The 22,210-nt window shown below is 42.9% G+C and overlaps 1 protein-coding gene across 2 annotated transcripts in view; it reads left to right on the top strand.

The window, feature by feature from the left end:
- LOC101169566 (rho GTPase-activating protein 6) overlaps nt 1–22,210 on the top strand; it is a 43,659-nt gene that overhangs the window by 15,648 nt on the left and 5,801 nt on the right. For both annotated transcript variants that reach the window (XM_004079984.4, XM_011487665.3), the window contains exons 2-10: nt 104–260; nt 11,304–11,372; nt 16,256–16,566; nt 17,303–17,507; nt 17,588–17,643; nt 18,230–18,380; nt 18,465–18,613; nt 21,870–22,046; nt 22,116–22,204. In XM_004079984.4, coding sequence (XP_004080032.2) covers nt 104–260; nt 11,304–11,372; nt 16,256–16,566; nt 17,303–17,507; nt 17,588–17,643; nt 18,230–18,380; nt 18,465–18,613; nt 21,870–22,046; nt 22,116–22,204 — 1,364 coding nt within the window. The remainder of the gene's footprint in view (nt 1–103; nt 261–11,303; nt 11,373–16,255; nt 16,567–17,302; nt 17,508–17,587; nt 17,644–18,229; nt 18,381–18,464; nt 18,614–21,869; nt 22,047–22,115; nt 22,205–22,210) is intronic.

Raw genomic sequence — 22,210 nt, 5'->3', positions numbered from 1 at the left:
AATCTTTTAATGGACTCTAAACTTTCCAGATAAAAAAAAAAGTGTGTTGCTTGTTGAAGTTAATGATCTGTGATAACAACTTTAACCTCCTGTTGGCCTGCAGGGAAACCACACGTGGGCAACAATGCTGGGTCAGAATGTGCGCTTACAGCCAGTTCCCATCCAAAGTCTGTCAGAACTGGAGAGAGCCAGACTACAGGAAGTGGCCCTGTACCACCTGGAGGAGAGGGAGCTGGAGTTCAAGATCAGCATCCCTAAAGGTGAGTGCTGCTTTCTGTGCACGAGGAACCAGGACCAGTTTTTTTTTATCCACCAACCTTCAGTCAGCTCAGTGTTGCTCACCTTCCACCTCAGCCCATCTCATTTATTTATGAAACTGCAATGAAAATGCCAACATTCATAAGCAGATTTGATCAGCTAGAACGTAGAAAATGAAGATGTTGGCACAGAAAAAAGCAGATTAAATTGTGAACTTAAAGTCTCCCTCCAGTCATCTTTTATTCCATTGTCAACGAATTCCCAGTGGTCTTTTAATTATTATTCAGTTTTTAACCTAAATTAATAAAAACAAGTCATTTTTTAGGAGAGTTTCTGCAGTGCAACAGTGGTTCATTAGAAATTCGCCTTTTAGGTGTGACTGTTGGCACAGAATAAGCCCGCCCCCCTTCCCATCATCTGTTTACATGCTCTCCCACTAGCTTACAGCCCCTCACAACCCCGACCTACTGGTGCAACAAAAATGGCGAGTAATATTGGAGTAATATTCCAGCAGTACAGTTTAGAGCCAGATGACAGCTCAGATGAGGAAAACAAAGACCCACATGGATCTTATCGTCTTCAAGTGGATGCATCAGCATGGAGCGGAGCAGGGAGCTTTTAGTTTTAATTCCAAAGAACTTTGATGAGGTAAGGCGAGGTTGTCTCTCAATTTTTCCACAATCCCAGATCTGTCTGGATGAGGTGTGTTCAGCAAATAAGATCCTGGAATACACTGATCCTTGTAATCATCGTGGAGTAGGCAGGAAAGTGGGAAACGAAGCAGGATGAAGATCTGGAGCACTGGTTGGATGTGATAGATGCATTTCGGTACATTTTTCTTCCTGTAAAAGCTTTTTGTGACATAATTTTTCCCTTTTTTTTGCTTGTTTTCTCTATTTGTTCTGTCCAGCAGCTGAGAAAATAGATCGTGGTTGAAAGCCTCTCATTTTGGACAGACTGTATTTTCACTATTAAGCTTCTTTCTATGAGTTTTCTTTTGTTCTTGTTTATAGACCAGAAGGAAAAGAAAGATATGAGAGTTGGAGAAAGTAGTTATGAAACAATAGCTGGAGAAAAAGGAATAGGGTAAAAAAGAACAAAAAAACACTGAACACACAGAGAAAATGTCATTAATTCTTTGTAGAGGGCTTCTTTTTTTGTGCAAAACTACACACTCAAATACCCATGTAATCACGAATGAGCATGTGTAATTATTGTCTGTATAGTAATGATAATAATACATTTTATTTAAAAGCGCCTTTCAAAACACCCAAGGACACTGTACAGATCCAAAAGTAAACACAATAAAATCATAACATGTTGAAAACAATAAAAAAGTTGAAATCATTAATAAAATCCGATAACAGAAGATGAAAAATTGTGATCTGGAAAAGCAAATTTAAACAGATAGGGTTTGAGTTTGGATTTAAAAATTGAAAATGAGTCAATGTTACGGAGGTCTGGGGGGAGAGTTCCAGGGTTTGGGAGCCAAGCGGCTGAAGGCACGGCTCCCCATGGTGACCATCAGGGCTGGAAAGCTGAAGGGAGGAAGAAGACCGGAGAGATTGAAAGGGAGTGTTAATATGGAGAAGATTAGAAAAGATAAGAAGGACCCAGGTTATGGAGGGCTTTGAACGTGTAGAGAACAATAAAAGGATAAACCTGCACATGTACATGTTTACACATATCCACACACAACACCACACACAAGCCATCTTGCATGCACGTATATTCACATACCAACAACATACACACAACAACATACATGTTTCAGACATCAATAACAATAGTAATACATTTTATTTCCAAAAAGCACATTAATGCATAAACAAATTGATGACTGCATCACAGTTCTAGAGAACAGAAGAGTTCTGAGAACTGATTTAAAGACAGGAAGTGAATCAATGTTTCGGATGTCCGATGGAAGTGAGTTCAAGAGTTGAGGAGCAGGATTCCATAGTGCTGAGGCAGACAGAAACCACAGTGATGGAGGACGAGGATTTGAGGCAACGGGGTAGAAATATGGAGGAGATAAGATAGGGTGGAGGGGGTGAACAGCTTTGAAAAAGTACAGGAGAATTTTAAACTGAATTCTGAAATGAACAGCAAATCAGTGAAGTTCTTTCAGGATGAGGGTGAGGAGTTGGGAGTCCTTATGATGATGTGGGCAGAGTTTGTGGAGGGGAAGACTATAGAGAAGAGAGTTGCAGTGAAGTAACAAGGGTATGGACAGGTACAGCAGCAGGATGTGGGGGTGAGAGTGGGACAAAGCCGGTGATTTTCCTGAAGGTAAAATAGATTTTGGTGAGTAATGGTAGGGATATGGGATTGAAATGATAGAAGATGACACTCAGATTCTTAACTTGAAGAGATGGGGGGACCGAGGACAGTCAATACCAACAGAGAAATGTTTAACATTGGAGAGTGGACTTGGGGTCAACAATAAACAGTTAAGTCTCATTGCTGTTTAACTGATTAACCCACTCTGATGGAAATTGTGCTTTTAGTGTTTTTAGCATGTTCTTGTGACATTTTTCTGATGATGGAGGACATATAAAAAGAAAATTAAGGTTAAAATTGCCTTCTGGGGTATTTCTTAATTTAAATCCTTGTGAATCAGGAACATTGACTATATATAGGAACTGGACTGAATTACTCCAACTCCCTCACGTTCTAAATAGGAAGTAGTCACTAACTCCTCGAGGCCAAATCACTAGTCGGACAAATCACTGCTTATTAACCTCGTCTGGCTTCAAATGTATCTATATCCTGGAAAAATAGTGACCGAATGAAAAAAAAAATTTTTAAGCCTATGAGTGATATCACACTTGCTCAAATACACTCAATGGTCAGGAGCAGCAACAAAATGTCGCTGGAAAAAGTTTGTGGCTGGGACATAGAAGCTACAGTCGGAGAGCCGCGTGCTCCCTGCTCCGCTCCATTCTGATGCTTCTGATGCATCCACTTGCAGACAAATAGATCCATTCACGTCTTTGTTTTCCTAATCTGAGCTGGAATTTGGCTAAAAACTGGACAACCCGATTGCTCCAATATTGCTCGCCATTTTTGTTGCACCGGTAATGTTAGGTTAGGAGTGTGAGGGGTTGTAAGATAGTGGGAGAGATTGTAAACAAATGGATGGTTGGAAGTGGGGGCAGGCCTGCTCTGCGCCAATGGTCCTGTGCACAATTCTGTTTTAATTAAGTGGAATCAGGGGCATGTTTGAGGGGGCCACTCCTGTAATTTAATTGGCCCTGCTTGAGCACCCACCTCTGGAAAGATGCTGCCAGGACAGAATTGACCAAAGAGAGATCTGTTAATAAAAAGAAAGTTACATGGCAAAAACTGAATTGAAACTGAATTGAAATTTTTTATTTTTGCTATTCAATATTTATATTGAATACATTTTATATATTTCAATAGCAAAAAAATCTCAGTTTGAGAAAACTTGTCTTAGTCTTTCTTAAAATCATAATTCTTAAGACCAATTTTTGATCCCATTGGCAGATTTCTTGCTTTTTTTAATCAAAATCTTCCATTGTAAGAAGAATTTTTTACTTATTTCTAAGGGACCTGTGTTTGCAGGGTACTGATATTTTTCGTTTGGTTGAGCCGACTTTGCAAAACTTTCAATGGATGCAGCCACCGTGTGAAGTTTGGATTTTGTTTTTGAGGCAACACTGTAAATGCAAATATATTTTATTTATATTTTTTACATTTGGGCACAGCCTAATCGTTATCTGTATGACCCATCTGCCTTTCTAACAGAACCTTTTAAACAAAAGTCTTTAGTTTGTTTTGACACATTCCCATTGGTTGCTTTCTAGCTTTTCGCTACTCAGTCTCTTTGTTTTGAAAGTTCTTGACTTCAGGGTTATGAAGGATCTTTTAAAATCCTTCTGATAATCATATTCTTTTACAAAAACAAATGGATCGTTTTTCACCCATCTGAAGCTCCAGAGAGTGTTTCTTGTTTTCAGCACACAGCTGAGAGTGCAGTGGTGCGCGTGCACATGCATGTGCACCTCATGGTGGCAGCTCTCCTGTGAGATCAGCAGGATATAAGCTGCTTTTCTCAGACTCTACATTCCCTTGTGCTGCTGTTCTGCTGCGGGATCATTAACCCCTCGACCCGCTCAACTTTGACCACCATTCTGTACATCTTCTGACACCAAAACTCCAGAAGCACGACCATGTGGAGAATCCACATACAGAAAAGCTCAGTCCATGAAAACATTTTACCCACTATCACAAACTTCAAGCATCACAATGCAGGTTAGTGTTGAAAAGGAAATACAAAAAAATGTACCGTTTCAAACTATATTAGATTATAACAAAATACATTATTTTTCAAATTCAGTGCACTTGACTAATGGAGCTCTCACATACTTCCATAGAATCAAATATTTATAGTGATTTCCTTTATTCAGGTGCTTTTGATCTATTTTCAAAGTGGCCTTTTAATTATGATCATACAGTTTTTAGCCAAAAACCCGTGCGTATTCTAGGACATAGTTTCTGCAGAGCAGCAGGAGTTCATAAGAAATTGTTCTGGGCGGGACTGTTGTATGTTATAATCATTTCATATAATCCCGATTAAAAATTAAAACAGAATATTTTTTCTATAAATATTAAAAATCAACAAACCTACGCACCACTGAATTATTGTCTTTTTTTTATAAAGAATGTTTCTTGTTTTTTATTTGAATAATTTTTTTTTTTTTTTTTTTTAAATTCAGATTTGTGTCGTGTGTTCTCTGGGAACTCCGGCTTCTTCCCACAGTCCAAAACATGCTTCATGGGTGAATTGGTGACTCTAAATTGTCCCTGGAGGGGCGTGATTGGTAGGAATGGCCCCCCTGATCTGAGCCCGAGTGGTGTTTTGTTATTGGACTTCTGTACTCGTCATAGCTTGTCCATAACGAACACCATGTCCGAGCACAAGGGTGTCCATCAATACACCTGGCATCAGGACACCCTAGGCAGGAAGTCAACTTTGTAGTTGTTTCAGGCAAACTTTGGCCCTGTGTCCTGAACACTCGGGTAAAGAGAGGGACAGGAGAAGAACAACAGTGCGGTTTCCATCCTGGTCGTGGAACAGTGGACCAGCTCTGTCTCTCTTTAGGGTGCTGAGAGTTTGTGGGAGTTCGCTTATCCAGTCCATATGCGTTTTGTGGATTTGGAGAAGGCGTTCGACCGCGTCCCCCGTGGTGTCCGGAGTAGGAACTTGGTTTGCATAGCCAGCAGTAAGTCAGACCTGTTCCCGGTCCACATTGGACTCCGAGAGGGCTGCCCTTTATCACCGGTTCTGTTCATAGTTTTTCTAGGCGCAGCCAGGGGCCGGAGGGGGTCTGGTTTACTGGTTTGGGGACCACAGGATTTCCTCTCTGCTCTTTGCAGAGGATGTTGTCCTGTTGGCTTCATCAAGCCAGGACCTCCAGCGTGCATTGGGACAGTTTGTGGCCGAGTGTGAAGTGGCTGGCATGAGGGTCAGCACAGCTAAATCTGAGGCCATGGTTCTCGACCGGAAAAAGGTAGTTGGCTATCTCTCGCTGCGTGGAGTGTCCCTTACCCAGGTGGAGGAGTTTAAATACCTTGGGGTCTTGTTCACGAGGGAGGGAAGACCGGAATGTTAGATTGACAGGCGGATCGGAGCGGCGTCCGTGGTTATGCAGTCGCTGTATCAATCCATTGTGGTGAAGAGAGAGCTGAGCCAAGAAGCAAAGCTCTCAATTTACTAATCGATTTTCGTTCCGATACTCACCTATGGTCTTGAGCTATGGGTCATGACTGAAAGAACGAGGTCCCGAATTCAAGCGGATGAAATGAGCTTCCTCCGTAGGGTGGCGGGGCGCTCCCTTAGAGATAGGGTGAGAAGTCATGTCACCCGCGGAGAGCTCGGAGTAGAACCGCTTCTCCTCCGCATCGAAAGGAGCCAGTTGAGGTGGCTCGGGCATCTAGTCCGGATGCCTCCTGGACTCCCTGGAGAGGTGTTCCGGGCATGTCCCACTGGGCAGATATCCCGGGGAAGACCCAGGACATGCTGGAGAGACTCACCCCCAGAGAAGCTAGAGGAAGTGGCTGGGGCGAGTGAAGTCTGGGCATCTCTGCTCAGTTTGCTGCTAACCACAGGGTTAATATAAAATAAAAAAATATACACAATCTAAATATGATCTTTGTTTAATAATTCAGTTCAAGTACAGTCAAGTTAAAGAATCATTACTAAATGTACTTAATATCAGAAAGATGATGTGTTATTATGGGATGTCCAACCTTGTTTGTTCTGGGTTTTCTTTCTCTCTCCATGTGATTTTCCATGAACCCACATTTCTTCATCGAATTCAGCTTTCCAAAGCGTAACTATTGTTTTTATTCAAAAACACCCAAACGTTTGTCGTTTCCAGGATGTCAGTTTCCCACTGGTTTCCATAAAGGATGGCGTGTTGAGAGTCCGACCCGTCACTGTTAAAGGTTCTGCTTTAGGGTTAGGACCTGGTTGGGGTTAGAGTCCCATGAGAGTTAATGCAGGTTTAGTGTTATCTGCCCTCACAGTGGGAAAGTTTTTTTCCAAAAATGAAACTTCCTGCGAGACCCCTGGTTTCATCCAGTTTGGTAAAACTTTCCACGTTTCAGCTGTTTTCTTCCTTTTGTCTGCAGTAGTTATTTCCTGGCTCGAGAGTCTTTCTTGTGAATTAAACTACAAAATTTGTAATTTCTTCTTGACTCTTTACTGATTCAACCTCAGAAGAGAATGAAGCAGTTTTTAATTTGTTCAGATTGTACAAAAAAGTAAAAAATCTGTTATCTTATTTGTTGCAGATCCGAGCTTTACATCACTCCATAAGTAGCCTGAGTATGTTTGTGCATTTCCATATTTGTGAGTGTGGATCATCTCTCCAGAGAAACATCATTTTAACTCAGACCCGACTCCTCTGAGGCCCATTGCAGTAATGCTGAGCTACTATGGAAAACAGTTGTCCAGAAAGCACGTACAGTCAAAGATTCAACATATTCACCTGCATCAAAGTTTTCATTTGTGTTGTCTTCGTTTTCTGCAGGGTTTAAATTGCTCCTCCTCAGCAGGATTTCATCTGCCATGGTGTTCCACTCTGAGCTTTTCTATTCCTCTCATTGCATCTCTCTTTTTTGTTTGTTTTTTTTCTTTCCTGCCTCCCTCTGTTACTGAGCATCACTTTACAACCCCTTCTCCCCTAAAAGAAAAAGCAACAGCTGTGAGATTCACAGAAAGCAACATTATTCAGGCTTCCAGAAAAATAAACTTCTTTCTCAGGAGAGCTCAAAATATTGTATTTCATCCTACCTTCATGAATATTCACACGCTCTGAGCAAAAAGCAGGGGTGGTGTTCACCCTTGCAGGGGCTGATGGGAGCCTTGATCACAGGAAACCAGGACTTAAGCCAGTTTAACCAGAGTCAATGAGTCAAACCACCATGAAGCACCATTGGCACTGTGGGATCTCAGCTACCATTAACAATAGCAGCAGCAGTCACAAAAATACAGCTCTGAGTCTTCATGGGTTTTGTGATCATCCATTGATTTTTTTTTTTTATGATCTTACATCTTTACTACGGTTTTGATGCTTTTTCTTATTATTATCGTTCCTTTTGTTGCCGTTGTTGCTTTTGGTTGCTTCCAATGCCATGGTTGCCTTCGTTCTTGTCTATTAAAACTATTACGTGGCTTTTTGTTTGTTGTCATATTTCTTGTTGCTCAGGTTGCCCTGGTTACTCAGTTTGCTCCGGATGCTTGTGCGCCCCCCCCCCAATGCACGTTCACATGTATGGGTCAGCAGCTGGATCTGGCTATGGTGTATGCTCCGGGAGGAGCTGTTCTTTGGAAATAAACTTTAATTTCCTGCAGTCGTGGGAATTTGACCCTTTTATCCCAGCAGCACAAACACAGGACTTTTCTTTTCTCCCCCCTGCTATTTTTACATGCTTACTGTTCTCAGTACACGTGAAGCACAAGGAGAAGAGCAAGTCTGTGTCCTGAGCACTGTGCAGAGTTTGCAGCAGTGGTTGCTCCTTAATAGGACAAAAACTCGACCTTCCACCAGTTCTTTCTAAACAGCAGCTTTACCAACCATAACAAAGGCGTCATCTGCATAAACGCTGTCAGAGAGCGCTGCTAAATGAAAATAAAACATGCAGTGGCACACTCCTGCACAAATGTCTGTGCGTGTGTCTGCTCTCGGGTCTCTATATCAGACATGCCGGATTCTTCTCAGTTCTCAATTTGTTTTCAGTTTCTTTTATGCCAAACTAAAAAAATATATACCATAGATTTTAATATATTACATATTTTATATATTCTCATTTGATTGCTTGAAATAACCCTTTCAAATCAAATAAAAAACTATGAGAGACAATCAGGGGGGAAAATCCAGAAAATCTCAGTGCCTGATTTTTAAAGAATTATTTGCAAATTATGGTGGGAAAAAAAGAATCTGGTCAAAAACAAAAGTTCAACTCAATACCTTGTTATATACTCTTTTGTTTGCAATAACTGCAGTCAAACCTTTTCTGTAAGTCTTCACAATGTTTTCAAAAACTGTATTTTGGCCCATTCCTCCATGCAGATCTGCTCTAGGGCACTGATGTTTTGGGGCTGTTGCTGGGCAACACAGACCTTCAATTCACTCCAAAGATTTTCTATGGGTTGAAATCTGGAGACTGGCTAGGACCTCCAGGACCTTGAAATGCTTCTGACAAAGCCACTCCTTTGTTCGCTGGGCAGTGTTTTTGGGATCGTCGTCATGCTGAAAGACCCAGCCACGTTTCATCTTCAATGCTCTTGCTGATGGTCGTCCTGGTCCCTTTTGTTGAAAAACAGCCCCAAAGTATTTCCACCCACATGCTTTACAGTGTCCTTTGGATGCAACTCAGCATTATTTCTCCTCCAAACACGACGAGTAGAGTTCTTACCAAAAAGTTCTATTTTGGTTTCATCTGACCATAAGACATTCTCCTAATCCTCTTCTGGATCATCCAAATGCTCTCTAGTAAACTTCAGACGGGCCTACACATGTACTGGCTTTAGCAGGGGGACACGTCTGGCACTGCAGGATCTGAGCCCCTGGCGGCGTAGTGTGTTACTGATGGTAGCCTTTGTTACTTTGGTCCCAGCTCTCTGCAGATTATTCACTAGGTCCCCCGTGGGGTTTTGGGATTTTTGCTCACTGTTCTAGTGATCATTTAGACCCCACAGGTGAGATCTTGCGGGGATCCCCAGATGGAGGGAGATGATCAGTGGTCTTGGATGTCTTCCATTTCCTAATAATTGCTCCCACAGTTGATTTCATCACACCAAGCCTGCTTACCTGTTGCAGATTCAGTCTTCCCAGTCTGGTGCAGGTCAACAATTTGGTTTCTGGTGTCCTTAGAAAGCTCTTTGGTCTTGGCCATAGTGGAGTTTGGAGTGTGACTGTTTGAGGTTGTGGACAGATAATAAGTTCAAATAGGTGTCAGTAACACAGATAAAAATTGAAGGACAGAGAATCCGCTTACAGAAGACTTTATAGGTCTGTGAGAGTCCGAAATCTTGCTTGTTTGAAGGTGACTAGATTCTTACTTTCCACTGTAATTTACAAATAAATTTCTGATTTTCTGTTATTTTTTTCTCATTTTTTCTCTCGTAGTTGAGGTTTACCTATGATGAAAATTACAGGCCTCTCTCATCTTTTTAAGTGAGAGAACCTGCACAATTGTTGGCTGACTAAATACTTTTTTCCCTCCCTGTATACACAGTATGGTTTCAAGGATCCTATCAATATAAATTACCCTGTTTTTCATTAAGCTTTATGTTGAGGGAGATTGTTTTAAAGAAGATATTTTGCTTTTCATATAAATGGCAGGTGGGTGGACTCATTAAATGTATTTGAGAATTGGACTAAGTGGCCCCTCCCCCCTGGCGTTCCAAACAGTAAGTACCTGCTGGCTCTAGAAAGCCAACTATTCATAGACTTCTATTGAGAAATAAATAGCAATCAGTCATCTGTCAGAATAACCATTCTTGTTCTGATACCCTTTATAACATTTATAGCTAATTCAAATTTTTTATTCAGGACAGTTTTTCTGTAGTGCACGTTTTTAAAGTCTAAACTAACCAATCAGTTGCCTAAATAAAAGTAGCCTATGTGTTCTCACGTCAAACGTTTGAAATGTTTGATTGACAGATTCTCTCCAGCCCACTTTAAGTGGTAGAGGTGTGGCCTTCAAACAAGCTCACTCCTGATTAGTGAGACCGACTCGCACCAATCACCGCTTACTGACGATTTCTTGTTCCAACAGGGCAGCATCTATATTGCGAAAAAAAGGCAACTGAATTGACTTAATTTAGTTTTCTATTGATGACGTCACATTTACTCAACAGATGGACTGAACAAAACCATCACTATACTTCTCCCTGCCCAAGTGCCCCTCCCACTTCAAGCTTCATTTTCCTGTTGTACAGAATCCTCAGGGTGTTTGCAAAATTCTCAGTCATTCAGTTCATATTTTCACAGGATTCTGTTCTTCAGGACAAGTGGAATTGAAAAGGTTGATCCAAAAGCCTTTTCACTGCTCGTCTCTAAATCAGCTGCCATGAAGAACAGAATTCTGCAAATCCTTTGGGTGATGGCAGAGATTATCAGTCCAGTGTGTGTCTGTCTTTGAAAAAATGGCTGCTTGTGTCATAAAGTTAAGCTTTTGGTGGACCAAAAGAAAAAAGAAAATGAATTTAGTTAAATGATATAACATGAATGTGCTGATTCAAACCACAAGCACAATGGTTGATGTGTCTATCAGAACAGCTTCCCTTCGGTCTATCTTTATCTCCAAACACGACACCAATGCCAAAAATACTGATGTTCTTAAGATCAGCAGTGTCTCGAGAAAAGGCCATCTCAATCAGGATGGATGTTAAGCTTTATTTTGGAAAAATCCCAATGGCTTTGGGCTGAATGACTCAATGACTGCACTTGTTGCATGTTTCTTTACAGTGGACAACAACAGTAAATATTGTCATGTATTTCTCTCCGCAGAAACACGCAAGAGAAGAAAGTCTCTGCGCAGGAGGTTTGACTCCTTTTCAAAGGAAAAAAAGGAACGAGGTGAGCTTAGGAGACACTGAACACCTTGTTAACAAAACAGCTCTTACAATGAAATTGGATGCAGGGGACACACACACCCCTCATCTAAAAATATTGTAGCCCTCACCTTCATGTTGAAAGAGATTGTTTCGTATTTCACTTTTTGTAAGTAAGCATTGTAACTCAAAGACCCTAGAGATTCAAATGCTTATGAGTGTCTGAGTTTGATGCCGCTCCTTGAGCAGAGGTATGAGCCCCTCGTACTTAGCATCACCACCACACACACAACAACATGGAGTACATGCAGCATTTTGATGCAATCACATAAAAAAGAAACATCCTCAGAAAGTTTCTCTGCCCCCTATAGCTCCAAACTGAGGCTGACGAGAGTTTATAGTGGAACCAGCTGATGATACAGTATACACTCACTTACCACACCTGTTTAACTGCTTAATACAACTTTCTAATCGGCCAATCACGTGGCAGCAACTTAATGCATTTAGGCATGTAGACATTGTCAAGATGATCTGCTGCAGTTCAAACTGAGCATCAGAATGGGGAAGAAAGGTGATTGAAGTGACTTTGAATGTGGCATGTTTACTATTGACGACCTACTGAGATTTTCTCACACAACCAGAGAATGGCCAGACTAGTTCCAGCTGATAGAAAGGCAACAGTAACTCTAAAACCACTGGTTCCAACCGAGGTCTGCAGAAGAGCATCTCTGAACGCACAGCACATCCAATCTTGAGGGGGGTGGTCTACGGCAGCAGAAGACTACATTGGGTGTCACTCCTGTCAGCTAAGAACAGGAAACTGAGGCAATGATTCACACAACCTCACCAAATTTGGACAAGATTTGGAAAAACGTTGTATGTTTTGATGAGTCTCAATTTCTGCTGCGATATCCAGATGGTAGGGTCAGAATTTGCCATCAACAACATGAAAGCATGGATACATCCTGCCTTGTATCAATGGTTCAGGGTGGTGGTTGTGGTGTAATAGGGGATATTTTCTTGCCATACTTTGGGCCCCTGAGAACCCGTTGAGCATGGTTCCAACACCACAACCTGCCTGAGTAATGTTGCTGACCATGTCCATCCTTTTAGGACAACAGTGTACCATATTCTAATGGCTACTTCCAGCAGGATAAGGCACCATGTCATAAAGCTGGAATCAACTCAGACTGGTTTCTTGAACAAGATTATGGACTCAAATGGCCTCCACAGTCACCAGATTTAAACCCAATAGAGCACCTTTGGGACGTGGTGGAACAGGAGATTGCCATCCTGGACGTGCAGCAGACAAATAAGCAACTGTGTGTTGCTGCAGATTTGCTGAACCTTGTTTGTTGAATATCAAGTATTTAGATAGTTCTGAAGGCAAAAGGGGTCCAATCCTGTGCTACGTAGTAAGGTGTATCTAATAAAGTGAGCAGCCGGTATGTGTTTGTGTGTGTTGAGTGAAAGGCAGGAAACTAAGAACCCTTCCTGAAGAACTTGATCTGAAGTTCTTAACTTCAAAACCAGAGTGTGAATCAGAGCATTTTTCTGCACATAATAATATTACAATAGCACTATTAACCGTTCCTCCCAGGAAGCCACATCACGTCTATGTTCACACTTGTTCTGTGTTCCGCCCCTGATTTCTCATGAATGCTGGGGTTTCTGTGAATGTACAAAGAAAGTTATTTAGGGACCAATAAGTAACTTCTGGGATTTACGGGCGACCTGCCAGCTACTCTCAGCTCGGCTCTGACTCCTCCTACCAGGTGTGAGTGCACGTGTGCAAGTTGAAGTCCTCCATGTGTTTTCATTCAAATGTGGGGGGTGCACTCATGCTGCTGTTGGGACACCAACACCTGTAGTTTGTGAAGCCACACATACAGTATAACTGGTTTCCATGCACTCTCCTGTGTATTCTCCTCCCCTACTCTCACCACTTATGCCCTTCCATCCTGTGCGTTCTTCTCCTATGTACCCTCCTCCTCTTCCCTTTGCTCCCGTGCACGCTTCTTCCATGTTCAGGGTCGTTGTCTTTTTCATGCTCACCTTTCCTTTGTACTCTCATCCAGTGCACTCTTTTCCTATGCATTAGTTTCCCCTGTGCACTCTTCTTGTGCACTCTTCTTCCCAATTCACACTCTCTACACAATACACAATGTTTTTGTGTAAACTCATATTTTGCACTTTTCTTTTACTTACCCTACCCTCTATTTTTTTCTATTTTGCAGAGTCCTCCTTTGCACTATTCTCCCAAGCTTGTTCTTCCAATAAACACTCTTTCCTTACTCACTCAACTGCTGCACACTCCTTTCATCCACTCCCTTTCTGTTCACACTCGTTCTGTTTACAGTACACTCCTACTCTGGACTCCGCCCCTTTGCACAACTGTCTCTTACACACTCTTCCTATTCCCTCTCCTCCCTTATGCCTCAGTCACATGGTCAAACCCTATATAGGTGCTGCTAGTTTTTTGGCTGTCCTTGCCCGTGAAGTGTATAGAGATGAGCGGCTGCATCTTAGGGGGAGTGTGTCTTGTAGCTCCCTTGAAGTCCATGCAGCCACCATAAGGGACATCATAAAAATGGAACCTACAGTTGTTGTGCATTTAGTAAGTGTGTCTTGAAATCATAAACAAAAATGTGCATGAACATTTTCGGTCATAGAGGCTCATTTGGTTTTCTACAATCAGCCAAACAACAAAATTGTGTGCGAGCCATCTCCCTGGAGATTTGCCCCTTTTCACCCACAGAGAGCCTGTATCCACCCATTAGGGCATACGGGACAAATACATTACAAACTCTTTCTATTCACTCTCCTCCCTTGGCAGAAGCTGTCACGGCCAATCGAGTTGATGCTGCAAGAATCACAGATAATGCAAACTTTTTTTCCCTTGTTACTTTTTATGATATCTGCCTCATCAGGGGTTTGTTCAATGTCAAGAATAGATGAGGAATGAACCGTTTCTTGTTCGGAACACAAGGGAGGAGGGGCCACTCACTCCAATTCTGATATACAGTCAATGGGTTCACCCACCAGCCAATTATATGAAAAGCAAAATAAAATTAATGTGCCCCCCCCCCCCCCCCCCCCCCCCACACACACACACACTGGAACACAAACCTGCTTTGAAGGAAAAATTAGCTCTTCGTAAAAAAATGTTCATTGACGCTTTTACTCCTATGCGCTAAATCTCTCCTTTGGCCATCCTTCCCCGGATGCTGATTTTTCTTGCACAGCTCCTCTTGTTGTTGTTATTTGCAACAAATTTGGTTTTAAAAGAACTGTGTTTAGACTAATGACTACAAGTTTTTCTAAAAGGGTCATGGCCCCGCTGGCATTGACTACAATAAACTGTTAACTGTGGGCGTGGTTTGTTTGAAACAACGTCATAATCAGGAACCTCTTCCTATAAGTATCTCCGTTTGAGATACTTTCTACTGTTGTTTTTGCTGATGACATTTTGTTTTATTCCACAAAATTTCGTAACAAATTTTGGAGGTTGTCCTTGTAGCTGGATTTGTTTAGGGTGCTGGAGAACTCACCATAGGGGTCATGTGTCGCAGGTTCAGCTGGTCAGGTGACACGTCTGTCCTCACTGAGGTTGGTGTTACCAGCAGTCTGAGTGTGTGCTCCTACTGCTTTAAGAGGATTGACCGTCTCTGATTGCACACACACAATCAGACACACACACAAGCACTGACACAAACACTGGCACACTCTAACAAGCACACACATTCAGACACAGGGAGACGCACACTCAGACACAAAGCAGACATACTAAAACAAACGCACAGGTTCATTAAGAGACAACCACAGGCACCCATACAGTCAGACACCCGCGCACATTGACACAAACAAGCACACACAAATATACACACACACTGACACAAACACACAGGCTCGAAGAAGCAAACATTCCCACACAGACAGAGACGCGCACTCACCCACTCAGACACACAAAAAATACGCACACATGGGCACATGCACACAGAAACACACAAGTGTGCATTTTTACACACAGAAACACAATGTGTCTTGCACATAGACATACTGGCATAGACTCTCTGACACCAACGCACAAATACATAGTTATGCACACAAACAGAAACACAACCACACACGCACACAAACCAACCACTCTTCCACATATTCAGTATATGCACTCTTGAGCAAACACACCCCAACACACACACTCACACACACTTAAACACCAAGACAGTTAGGATTACTAGTCGAGCAGATGAAGGAGGGCTGCAGGATATTATGCGATGGAGCTCTCCTCTGCGGCTGTGCTTCCTCACCGTGGTGGAGGTAAACGGTCCTCATCAGCTCACACAGCAAGAAGGAGACTTCAATCAGTGACACAGCACAACTTATGATCTTCAGCTGAACAATGCTGAACCCAAACCACAGACCCCCCCACACAGTTTTCCATCTTAACCACGTGTGTCTCTTCTTGCTGGCGTCTTCTGAGCTACAAAAGCACAAGGCGGGGGGGGGGGGGGCGTGAGATGAAAGACAGAAAGAGGGAGGGAGGGAGGGGGCAAATGAGTCTGGCATATGTGGTTCCAGCCCATTTTTTTAATCCAAGCTAACCACACGTGACAGGTTTCCTTGCTGTAAGGGGGGTGGGTTACTGCTGTGGGGACTCAAACCCTTAGAGGGATCTTCTCATCCAACATCCATTCTTACTTCTTTGTGGGTCAGAACAACCAGGACCAGATGAAGCCTCCTCTTATGGGAAACTTAGCTGTCACTTTGTGTCTATAAATCTACACCATGGTTTTCATGATGCTTTTGAGTGCTCATACAAGAACTTCTCTGTTTGGTCTGGTCTCACTTCTCAGATCCAATTGAGGAGTCCTCCTCTAAAAAGGATTTCTGCTTCTTCTTTTCCAGAATCTGCCCCCAAAGCCTTTAGCATCCCCCTCTCCCAGGTCATCGCCAACGACAGGGCGTACAAGCTGCAGCAGGACGCCCTGAAAGAGAGCAGACGCGACTGCCTGGACCTGGAGGCCAGCATTCTGCGCTTCAGGGCTGAAAAGAGGCAGTTCTTCAATGGGAACAAAGCACTGGTTGGCTCTGCGTCTCTCACTTCAGGCCTGTCCTCACCGTCAGCAAACTCTGTGGCGCCGGCGCCAATGTTGGACGCTCAGAGCCAATCCCTGTCGCCCACACTTCAGGACAACACCAGTAGAGGACAGAGGAGGGTGAGACTCCAATCTTTAATGGATCATGATGCCACACCAGTTTCTCAGGCTGACAGTTTAAGCTCACATAGTCTAAAGGTCCATGTGAAGCTACGTTCACACGGTCCTCAGTAACACACATTCAAGAGACCACTGTCAATGAGTCTATGTAAACGCACATTTCGGGCTTCCACGTTCAAAACTCTCACGTTCTCGTGTAGCTATGCAAGTTCCTATGTACAAAACCTACAGCCATTGATTTAGAACAATCTGGGATTTTTCCTGAACCTGATCTTTTCACATGGACGGGTGGCAGTGGATGTCGAGTAGGGGTAACAAATAATGGACTTAATCAATGAATACATTTTGAACCTATAGCTTTATAAAATTGTTTCTAAAAGTAATTAATCAATTATATTGATATTGGAAAATACCATTTTGGATTGAGACACGGTAGGTTTATTTTACTATAATGTAAAAACGAACAAGTGTTGAAAACTTCACCTGCACTGTTCAGTACCCAGGTATTTATATCTGAGTCACACTGGTTAAAGTTTTGGCTAAAGATGTCCTGGATCTATTCTAGGCCAGTGAATCTGATAGTTTAAAACGAACCAAAATCTACTATGACAATATTGACAACCACAAATTATTATATGAATAGAATAATTTTTAAAAGAACTACTACATCCCTAATGTTGAGTGAATTAAAGCATGGAGGTTGTCCATGGTTACAAGCTCTGCTCGCTCTCTGCAGGGAGGCCTGTCGGTGGACTCCATCTCTGACCTGGTGGAGAGTCAGTCCCGGCTGCTGGAGGCGCTGCAGCTCTCCCACCCAGCTGAGCTGGAGCTGAGGAAGTCTGCAGCAGAGGGCAGGACTCAGAACAAGCTCAGCCTGAACCCCATCTACAGACAAGTGCCACGTGTGCTGGAGAGGTGCTGCTCGCACATCCAGACCTACGGTGAGACTTCACCGCTCAGTCAATGAAGATCATGCAGTGAACGGTTCTGCAGACATCTATGAGCTACATCTCATCCTTAGGTCTTCAAACTGTGGGTATTTTCCGGGTCGGGAGTTCCAGAAAGAGGGTGAGACAGGTGAGGACGGATAATTACAAATGTTTTTTACTCTTTATTTATTTATTTATTTATTTAGCCTTAATCATCCACTAAGGTCTACTTACCTGCAACTTTTTAAAGATTTTTTTGCTTTAACATTTCCAACCTAAAAACATCGAACTTTAGGTTTGTGCACAACAATCTACAAACATCCATAGGTGTGAGTGTGAATGGGTGTGTGATATGTGACCCTGTGACAGACTGGCGACCTGTCCAGGGTGTCTCCTGCCTTCTCCCACAAGTGGCTGGGATAGGCTCCAGCAGCCCCGTGACCCCGAAAGGGACAAAACGGAAGAAGATGAATGAATGAATGAATGAATGTATGAATGAATGAATGAATGAATGAATGAATGAATGAATGAATGAATCTACAAACACCTAGGGGCTAGATGAGGTTCATGCTATGATTACTCATTCGGAAGTTCTGCCTCACTGTCGGTTCTGCTCGATTTTCTTTAGGAGTCTATCTGCATGCATGCATGCAATAATTTAAGTGAAATCACACTGACCTCAATGACCTCCTCAAGGTATACACTCACATTATATCTGTTTGTATGGTCCCAAGCTGCGGGAAGACTTCGACAGGGGGGTGGATGTGCTGCTGGATGAGGAGCACAGCGTGCATGATGTGGCTGCACTGCTGAAGGAGTTCCTGAGGGACATGCCGGACCCGCTGCTGCCGCGGGAGCTGTACCCCGCCTTTCTGCACGCCAACAGTACGCAGACTGCCATCAGGACTCACGGGTAGCTCTCCGCTCTGCAGATCATCTTTAACTGTCCTTTTCTTCCCCCCCTCACAGCACTAAGAGATACAGACCAGCTGCAGTACCTGCAGCACCTCCTCTACCTGCTCCCCCCCTGCAACTGTGACACGCTGTTGCGCCTCCTTTCCCTGCTGAGCACAGTGCAGAGCTTTGCTCAGGACAGCATTGGAACCAACGAGGAGGAGGTGAGGAGCTGCAGCTCACCCAAACACAACTTAAGCTCTTCATGTCTGTCTCTAAAACATCAGCCATGAATCATTTCATCTTAGTAAAATTAGACAGAACTGTTTTTTTTACATTTTTAAGTTTTAAAGTCCCATTCTGATCATCTTTTGATCTATTTTCAAAGTGTTTCCAGTGGTCTTTTTTTTAATACCCCAAACAAACCCATCCCGTTGCATCCAGTGATCTTTTTCATTATAATTATCATTTTTTATCCAAAATAAAAAACACGTTCCATTTTCTAGGACATAGTTTCTGCAAAGCATCAGGATTTCATCCCCTGACTGTAAATAAGAACTGGTAGTAGCTGTTTATTTCTCAATAAACATCTATTGAGAAATAAACAGCTACTACTCAGTCATTATATTAGTCAGAATAATCATTCTTGCTCTGATACCTGTCTCTGCTGGAAGTTTAGAATCAGGGTTCAAGTTGTTCTTTCATGGTGGAACCGGGAAGAGAATGGAATAAGAGTTATCTTAAAGGAGGAGTTTGTTAGGAGGGTTGTGAAGGTAAAGGGAGCGTCAGATAGAGTGATAAGTCTGAAGATCGAAATGGAAAGTGTGTTGTTAGTGGATATGCGCCACTGGTAGGATGTGAGCTGAAGGATAAATTCTGGTTGGAACTTTGTTGTGATTGGTGCAGATTTGAATGGACATGTTAGTGCAGGACACAGAGGCGATGAGGAGGTGATGGGCAAGTTTGGTATCCAGGAGAGGAATGTAAAAGGACAGATGATGGTTGATTTAGCAAAAAAGATGGAAATGACTATAGTGAATATGTTCTTTGATAAGGAAGGGATGTAGAAGCACACAGATAGACTTAAGATTTTGTGTAGACGGTGTTATCTGAAAGAGAACAGTGACTGCAAAGTATTGCTAGGTGAGGGTTTACAGACAGCATAGGATGGTGTTGTGTAGGTGATAAAGAAGAGGAAGACAGAAAGGGCAAAGTCAGAAGAAAAAGACAAACTGGTGTGAGCTGAAAAAGGAAGTATGTAGCATGACTTTCAAGAAGCAGTTGAAACAGGCTCTGGGTACTGCCAGATGACTGGACAACTACAGCTAATCTGATAACGGAGACAGGTAGAAGTGTTCTTGGTCTGTCATCAGGAAATAAATTTAAGGAGATTTGGTGGTGGAATGAGGTGCAGGGGTGTATATGGAGTAAAAAGCAAACTAAGAAGAAGAGAGAACTGAGGAGAGTAGACAGGAGTACAAGGTGAGTATGGTTTCATGCCAAGAAAGAGCACTACGGATGCAATATTTGCTGTGAGGACGTTGTACAGAGAAGTACAGAGAGTGTTGTTGTAGATCTGGAGAAATCTTATGACAGGGTGCCCAGAGAAGAACTGTGGTTTTGTATGAGGATGTCTGGAGTGACAGAGAATTGTTAGAGCAGTGCAGGACATGTATGAGGGTTTTAAGACAGTGGTGAGGTGTGCTGTAGGGGGGACAGAGGAGTTCTAGGTGGGGGTGGGATTACATCAGGGATCAGATGCCCCTTCCTGTTTGCAATGGTGATGAACAGGCTGATGGATGAGGTTATCAAAGAGTTTCAGCTCAGATGAAAGGAAAAGTGCATAAAACTGTGGTGAGATCAGACCTGTTCTTCGACATAGAAACAGTGGCACTGAGGAAAAGACAAGAAGCAGAGCTGGAGGTAGCAGTGATGAAGATGTTGAGGATCAGGAATGAGTACATCTGAGGTACAGCACATGTTGGAGGTTTTGGAGATAAAGTCAGAGAGGCCAGACTGAGATGGTTCGGACATGTCCAAAGGAGTGACGGTGTATATATATCTGTAGAAGGATGCTGAGTCCAGAGCTGCCAGGCAAAAGGTCAAGAGGAAAACCAAAAGACCAAAGAGGAGGTTTATGGATGCAGTGACGGAGACATGAAGGTAGCTGGTATTAGAGTAGAGGATGCAGAAGACAGGGTTGGATGGAGGAAGCTGATTCACTGTGTTGACCCCTGAAGGGAAAAGCCAAAAGGAAAAGAAGAAGCTCTGATACCTTTTTCTTAACATCTTCTTGTTAATCTTAGTTTTTTTTTAATAATTCTTCTTTATCACAAGTTATTCGAGTTATAAACTGACCAATCAGATGCCTCAGTAAAAGCATATGAGGCTCTCACCTTGATTGACAAATCAAGGTGCTTTCAGTGGAAGGGGTGTGAACTTCGAACATGCTCACTCCCGATTCTAGTTACCATAGAAACGTTGACTCAGACCACTCGGACAAATCACCATCATCTGGCTTCAATATGGCGACATCTGTATCATTTAAAAATACTGACTCAATTGATTTTATCTTGCTGGAGCCGGAAGTAAGGCATTATCTGTGGGTGACGTCACACCCGCTGTGTCCGGTTCTCTCTTATGCAGTCAATGAGTTCATCAGAAATTAGCCTCTAAGTTTAGGGCAGGACCGTTGTCGTGGAGTAATCTCCCCCTTACCGCCACCCATCTTCACACTCTTTTCCCCTAGTTTACAGCTCCTCACAACCCTAACATAAGGGGTGCAACAAAATGGTGAGCAATATTAGAGCTATCCAGCCGTACAGTTTTGATCCAGATTCCAGCTCAGACAAGAAAAACAAAGACCTTCATGAATCTAGTCGTCTACAAGTGGATGCATAGCAGAGCTGAGCAGGAAGCTTGTGGTTTGCCATTTAAGGTCTTACATAACAACTACAAGCTTTTTCCAACAGAATTCTTTTGGAGGCTTCGGATTCACCACAATTGGAATAAAGAAATACTTTAAATTACAATTTTAATCAGAACTTTCTATATTTATGTCTTCCATCATCAAATACGCATTAAGAGGATGTTAAAAACACAATTTTCATCGGAATGGGTCTTCAGTCAATTAATTTCAAACTAAAAACATCTTATCGTCAACTCTAACGAATTTAATTAAAATAAGTGTGATGTGCCCCCACCTGCAAAAACCTTGGTCTCTCCAGGTTAATATTGTTGGGGGGACATCATCTGTCAAAAACAGTCTTTTTTTATTCTAGGTTCAGTTTAATTTATAACTAAAGTCCAACTTAATCCAAACGAACTGCTTCTCCCCTACGTTTGTGTCTGACAACCTTTTCAGGCACTGCCTAAAACCCAGAGCGCGCTCAGATGTCCCACAGTACCTGAACCTTCCACAAATTAACCTATGGATGCAGCAGAGATCCTCATCTTCCTCATTTCGTTCTCTCCTTCCAGATTCCAGGAAACAAGATGACAGCCGCCAACCTGGCTGTGATTTTTGGGCCCAACCTGCTTCAGCGGGAGCGAGGAGGAGGGGGGGACGTGAGTCCTCAGGCGCTGGGCATGGAGGACAGCACAGCCATCATCGGCGTGACTCTTATGCTGATCCAGAACCACAAGAGGCTCTTCATGGTAGTGGAACATTGTTTAACAGAGACCAGCAGCTGTGTGTATGTTTGACTGATGGGGGGATGTGTGCAGGTGTCTGCAGAACTGCAGCAGGAGGTTCTGATGAGTCTGATCCAGACCGACCCGGACGTCATCGACTACCTGCTGAAGAGGAAGCTCAGGTGAAG

Source organism: Oryzias latipes, chromosome 18 (genome assembly GCF_002234675.1).
Source record: "Oryzias latipes chromosome 18, ASM223467v1".
Taxonomy (NCBI): domain Eukaryota; kingdom Metazoa; phylum Chordata; class Actinopteri; order Beloniformes; family Adrianichthyidae; genus Oryzias; species Oryzias latipes.
The sequence above is the reverse complement of the archived record's forward strand: the minus strand, read 5'-3'. Positions and strand labels throughout refer to the sequence as shown.